Source organism: Thecamonas trahens (genome assembly GCF_000142905.1).
Source record: "Thecamonas trahens ATCC 50062 unplaced genomic scaffold supercont1.46, whole genome shotgun sequence".
Lineage (NCBI taxonomy): Eukaryota > Apusomonadida > Apusomonadidae > Thecamonas > Thecamonas trahens.
The window spans coordinates 48,788-54,989 of NW_013657634.1; the positions used below are offsets into that span (position 1 = coordinate 48,788).

The 6,202-nt window shown below is 63.0% G+C and overlaps 2 protein-coding genes across 2 annotated transcripts in view; one reads left to right on the plus strand and one right to left on the minus strand.

Moving 5' to 3' along the window:
• Positions 1-1,451: 1,451 nt before the first annotated feature.
• On the minus strand, positions 1,452-5,737 carry AMSG_09335 (STE/STE11/MEKK2 protein kinase; the record flags this gene model as incomplete). Its single annotated transcript, XM_013899266.1, has 2 exons — positions 1,452-5,443; positions 5,639-5,737. 2 exons carry the CDS (start codon positions 5,735-5,737, stop codon positions 1,562-1,564), a joined length of 3,981 nt encoding a protein of 1,326 aa, XP_013754720.1. The 3' UTR covers positions 1,452-1,561.
• A 106-nt stretch (positions 5,738-5,843) lies between these two features.
• Positions 5,844-6,202, plus strand: part of AMSG_09336 (uncharacterized protein) — a gene marked incomplete at both ends in the record, with an annotated part of 3,401 nt that continues 3,042 nt past the window's right edge. The window contains one exon of the mRNA XM_013899267.1: positions 5,844-5,871. Coding sequence (XP_013754721.1) covers positions 5,844-5,871 — 28 coding nt within the window. The remainder of the gene's footprint in view (positions 5,872-6,202) is intronic.

Consider the following 6,202-nt stretch of genomic DNA (forward strand, 5'->3'; position numbering starts at 1 on the left):
TTGGTCCACCCTCCCCCCCCCCATCTCCATCTGCACCTGTCCCCTCCTCCACCACCTGTGAGGTCAGTGTTCGACAGAGAATGGCCGAGACCGGAGCATACCACCATCATCACCACCACACACACAAACATGACACACAACCACACCCGTCTACCTCTACCTCTACCTCTATAACAAGCACTGTCATCGATTCTGGAGAAGTATCATCTCCATCTCCATCTCCATCTCCATCTCCATCGCCACCACCATCGTTGTCTCCTCCGCCACCACCACCACCACCTCCTCCGCCTCCTCCTCAGCCTCCTCAGCCTCCTTTGCAATCGTGTGAGGCATTGTCATCGCCATCGTCATCGCCATCGTCGATGGCTTCGTCGTCACCGGCTTCGTCGTCACCCGGCTCGAGCTCGACTCGTCAGCATGGCCAGCATCAACTGGGAATCGCTGGTGGTCTGCCATGGTGGGGGTTCATCAGGTGGAACCAGGTGATGACCTCAGTTACAGTCATGTTTGCTACGGCGGCTGTCTACTTCTTCATCAAGACTGCCGTCACACGTCCCATGGAACTGCAGGGTCAACAAGCTGATTTCGAACGGGCAATTGAAGCTCGACTCGTCGCCATGGAGAACGATCATCACCTCGCTCTGCAGAACATCGAGTCGAACATGAAGCTCGAGATCACAAATGCTCGTACGGACCTCGCAAGCACTGTCCGATCTATGTTCTCTGCAGAAATTGACCGGTTGCTTGATGAGTACCACCGCCTCGACAAGGAGGTCATGTCCGTCCGATCCAAGTTCGAGTTCTTCTCCCGCGCCGCCGTCCCCGGCGAGCATCCCCACCTTCTTGGAGCCGGGAACAGTGATCATGGTGATCGCTCGCATCCGCCTCCGGGCCGGCGCCATCCTCCGCCGCACCCCTCGTTCCACAAGTCTGACTCGCTGGAGCCGACGCCGGCCCCACCGCCACCATCGCCGCCGCCACCTTCGCCCGAGTCGCTTCTGCTGCACACGCTCAACGCCAGGATCTCGGCTCTGACAGACGCCCTCTTGACTCAACTACCTCACCCGCCATCCGACAGCTCTCCATCCCCGATCCCGGCTAATCCTCCTCCACCTGCCTCAGTTCCTCCCACTCCCGCTCCCGATCCCACATCGTCGTCTTCTGCCGAGTCCGCTCCTGATACTCGCACACCCCCTCCCGAGTCAACGCCACACATCAATGAGAATCCAGAACACGAGCTGTAGCATAAATCCAAGTTATCACAGCGAGAAGTCTAGCTCAATGCCAAAACCCCACCGTAATTAGAGGATTGAGTGCGGCTGTTGCTGCGTACGTGACGCGCGATCTCTCATTTTTCTGACGTTGAGGACGTGTCCCTCTCGTACGATGCGCAATGCAATACATACAACATTAGTTTGCTCCTATACACATCAGAGCGTCTTCCACAACTACTAAGTTATGCGAATAGCGCAGATGTATGAGAAGGAAATGTGTGCAGTGGATATGGAGGATTGAACAACGGCGTGTGGTGATGAAGTGACTACGTGGAGACCCTTGTTAACTACGTCGATGAAGTGTACGAGTAGGCCGAGCCATCGTCATCGTCGGGCCCGGGCGCGGGGTCATCGTTGCAGGTCGTGGTGTGGGCGTACTCGTACTCGTCGGAGAAGCATCTGTCCGAGTCTCTGCCAAAGAGCGAGAAGCCCGACTCTGAGACGATCCACTCGTGGTGAAGCAGGTCCTCGGCCTCTGGGCGCTGCTCGAGAACCTGAAAGCACTCGGCGAGAAAGCGGCGGCCTGCGGCGGACATGTAGGGCGGGATGACGGGGCCTTCCGAGTTTGGGGAGCCGATCTTGAAGAGGGCGGTGAGCGGCGAGTACGAGGCCCAGGGTGGCTTACCAGTGATCATCTGAATGACAGTGCAGCCGAGTGACCAGATGTCTGCGCGGGTGGTGATAGCCTGCTGGCGGACGACTTCGGGCGACATAAAGTGCGGGGTACCGACGAGCGACTTGCAGTCTGACGAGTCCGAGGCCAGCTCGGTGAGCGAGCGTGAGGCACCAAAGTCTGAGAGCTTGAGAGTGACTTGCGGCTCCATGCAGACGAGGATGTTTGCGCCCTTGACGTCGCGGTGAACAATGCCCTCGGCGTGGAGGTAGCGCAGGCCTTCGAGGATCTGGCGGGTGTAGAGGCGGACGACGTTTTCCTCGAGCGAGCCGCCGGCTTTGCGCAGGAGCTGGACGAGCGAGCCGCCGGGCACGTACTCCATGAGGATGCAGAGCTGAACGTCGTTGGACGGCTCGGTACGCAGGTCGGCGCCGATGTATTGGACAATGTGCTTGTGGGAGAGCTGGCGGAGCATGTCGATCTCCTTTTGGACGGCGCCGAGGTTGCGTGCGGTCTGCTCCTGCGAGCCTTCGACAAGCATTTGCTTGACAGCCATGAGCGAGCCGTCGCGAGCGTTAACGCCGAGAATGACCTTGCCAAAGGCGCCCTTGCCCAGCAAGCGACCGGGGGTCCAAACAAGCTCGTCGCCTACGGGAGCCTTGCCGTCCTGGACGGCAGAGCGGCCGCGTGAGTCGCGCGACGACGACCGCGACTTGCCTGCCCAGAGCGAGAGGTCTGAGGTCGAGGCCGAGCGGCGCTCCAGGCGGTGTGCAGCCGAGAAGCGGCGGTGGAGGTCACCGGGACCCGAGCCGGCCGAGCCGGAGCCAGAGCCGACGAGCTGGCCGCGCGAGACCGAGCGCTTCATGTTGGAGAGGCGGACGGCGGCAGGCTGCTGCTGCTGCGAGGTTGTGGCGTCGAGCGGGAGGTAGATCTTGAACGAAGTGAGGGACGGGTTGGCTTGGGCTTGCAAGTCGTACTCATGGAAAGCCTCCTGCAGGTCTGATGAGGAGCGGACGGTGATCATGTCGCCCTCGGCGTCCTTGAACTTGAACTCTTGAATGACGGTGGCGTACTCTGCACCGAGTTTGGCGAAGAGCTCAGCGAGCTGGACGGTGCGGGCGACAGTAAGGAGCTTGCGGTCTTGGCCGCGGACAACCTTAAGGCGGATGTGCGGGAGGTAGGCGAGCTGGGCCGGGTCTGGAAGCTGCGGCGAGCCGATGAAAAGGCGCGAAGTGCCAGACGGCGAGCGGGAGCGCGAGACCGAAGAGACAGTAGATGGCGTAGATGGCGGCGAGGGGTAGGCTGGCTTGGACGCGACGGTGGCGATGAGGGGTGAGGCTTGCGGAGCTGGGCCCGACGGCGAGGTGAGCCAGGCTGGGCGGACCGGATCCGACTGCGTCCGCTCGCGCCGGGCGCGAAGCCGGGTTGGAGCGGGTGAGGCGGCGGAGGGCGGTGACGAGCCGAGGAGCGCAGCGGCTGACGAGCCTGTGCGTGCCGAGGCCTGCGGGGTGGTTGGAAGAGAGGCCGAGCCCGAGGCATTGGAGGCAGCAACGGCAAGGGCGCGGGCTGGAGAGAGCGGCGACGGCATGCGGACGCGCTGTTGGTGCGGCTGGCGAACAAAGACACGGTCGCCACGAACCAGTGGCGAGCCGAGGCGGGCCTTGAGCTCGCGGGCTGTGCGGATTTCCAGCTCCATGAGGTGACGGAGCGACTCTGCGTCGGCCTCTGACATGGCAGAGACCGGCAGAATGTCGTCGGCAGGCTTGGCTTCGGCGGGCGGCGGCGGCAGAGCCTGAGAAGAACTGGCTGTCGGACTTCGATCTCTGTCACGGCGAGTCTGGCCGGCAGCGACGGCAGCATCGTCTTCATCATCATCGGTAAAGCACGGCTCGGAAAAGGCGTGGACGAGGGTGTCAGGTGCCTCAGAAGGCGGAGGCGGTTGCGGGGAGGCGGCTGTGGGCGAGAGATTGTCAACGCCTGCCGAAAGGGCACGTCGGTGACGGGGAGAGTCGTCGTTTGCGGCGTCGCCGGAGGCAGAACCCGACTCGACGATGACGGTGAGGTCCGTCATTGACGACGGCGATGAGGCCAGGGACCGCAAGCGGCCTGGAAGTCTTGGCGGCGAAGCGATGCGAGCCTGCAGCTCACGCGAGTCCGAATGTAGTTCTTCAGAGGAGCGGAGGAGGGCGCGCGGGGCAAGAGAGAGGCGCGGTGGCGTGGTCATGGCAGCAAGCGACGAGGCGACCGACGAAGTCGACCTGTTGAGCGCTGAGGCGTCGGTGGCGAGCGAGTCGGCCTTGCTGCGTGCACGAAATTCTTCTGCGTTGGAGAGCGTGTTGCGGCGATGGAGTGAGAAGCGGAACTTGCGCGGGAGGGTCTTGGATGCTGAGCGGGCCGAGGGCGAGGCCGGCAGCGGCGGGGCGGGCTCCCTGTGGAGGTCGACGTCTGCGCGCGGCGGGACACGGCGCGGCGGGAGGGAGGGTAGGCTCGGCGAGACCGGGGACGGTGGCGGCGGAGTGGGAGGGGCGGCGAGCTGGCGGCGGCGCATGCCAAGCTTGTTTGCGGCAGCGGCGGCGTCGGCGGCGACTGCCTTGACCCTGATGTAGTCCATGGTCTGGTCGACAAGCATGGCACCGATGACCGGATCGTTCATCTCCTCCTGGGTGATGCCCATAGAGTTGTAGAACTTGCGCCACTCGGGGTGGCGGAGGATCCATTCTGGCGCAGTGCCGCGGCCGTACTTGCCGCCCGCAGCCGAGGTCGAAGGGGCTGAGAGGGAGGCGGCAGCGGCTGCACGGCGGCGGCTCCAGCGCGAGCGGTCAAAGACGAGGGCGTGGAGGGCTTCCGAGTCGCGCGAGGCTGGAAAGAGCTCTTCCAGCGGCGATGGAGCAAGCATGGAGGCCATGGAGAACGAGTCCTCGGCGGCGACGGTGACCGAGCCGGATTGGGAGCGGGCGAGGTGCGGGAGCGGCGAGTCGGGACCGGCGAGCGAGAGCGTCAGCGCTCCAGCAGGCGAGTCGGGGAGGACTAGCGGCGGGGTGGGCGGGAGCAGGGGCGAGTGTGGCTGCTCGAGGGCAAGGTTGGGCGGCGGCGAGGGCGGCGGCGGGGCGAATGCGGTGTCTGCCAGGTTTGCGAGGAGGGCGAGCCATGTGCGGGCGTCGTCGGTGTGTGCAAAGAGCAGGCCGTAGACCGGCGAGGAGCCAAGCGGGTCGTAGACGTGAAAGTCCTGGCCAAACGACGAGTACTCGAAGGGAGCCTCGAGCTCGATGTCAAAGAGGATGACCGGGCCAAGCTGGGCCATCCGCTCCGAGGTCTGCTGCTTGAAGCCGTGCAGGTGGCCGTAGGAGGCGTTTTCGGAAGCGCGGACGCGCTCGTAAAAGTGGCGACGAAGGTTGACAAGCACAAACTTGTACGCACCCTCTGCGCCGGGTTCATCCATTGGTGACGAGAGCGACGAGCTTGAGCTTGATGTTGCCGACGCTGACGAGCCGGAGTCCGAGTATGATGATGAAGACGACGATGAGTCGTCGTCATCGTCGTCAACCGCATCGGCCGACTTGCGCCTTGTCTTGCGCCTTCTTCTTAACGAGTGCCGTGACGAGCTGCTCCCCGCGACAAGACCATTTTCCTCGCCGAGTTGTGACGCATGCGATGTGCGAGAGTGGGCGGCAGGAGGGAGACGAGCCGACGAGGCTAACAACGAGGATGTTGGCTGAGACGGAGTTTGTGTCTTGATACCAGGAATGCGTACGATGACGAGTACACCCGACATACCTGTGGGAGCCCAGTCGTAGTCCCTTCCAGCAGGCGAGTCTGATGGCGGACATGCGTAGAGCTTGACCTTGGCCATGGCACGGCAGGTGGTCAACGAGGTAGCGCCCACAGGCGGTGGGTATGCAGCGCGGACCTGTGCCTCCACCCAATCAGCTTGAGGTGAAGGGAGGCAAGTCCGCGCCATGCCCATGTTAATGGTCATGGCGGAGGGTATGTTGTGGGAGGGTGTGGGGGGGGGCGGGGGGAGGAGTGTGTGGAAGAGGAGAGGGAGCGGGGGGGGGAGGGGGGAGGGGGAGGGTGGGGCGCGGCGGAATGCGGGCCGAACAGATGTTGGCAACGATGATAATTGACGGGAATGGGGGGGGATTAATGGAGTGGGGAGGGGGGGAGGGAGGGTATGATTAATTGATGGGGGTATTGATTGATGAGGGGGAGGAGTGGGGGGGAGGGAGGGTATGATTAATCAAGTGGGGTATTGATTGATGAGGGGGAGGAGGTGGGGGGGGGAGGTATGATTAATTGAGTGGGGGTATTGATTGAT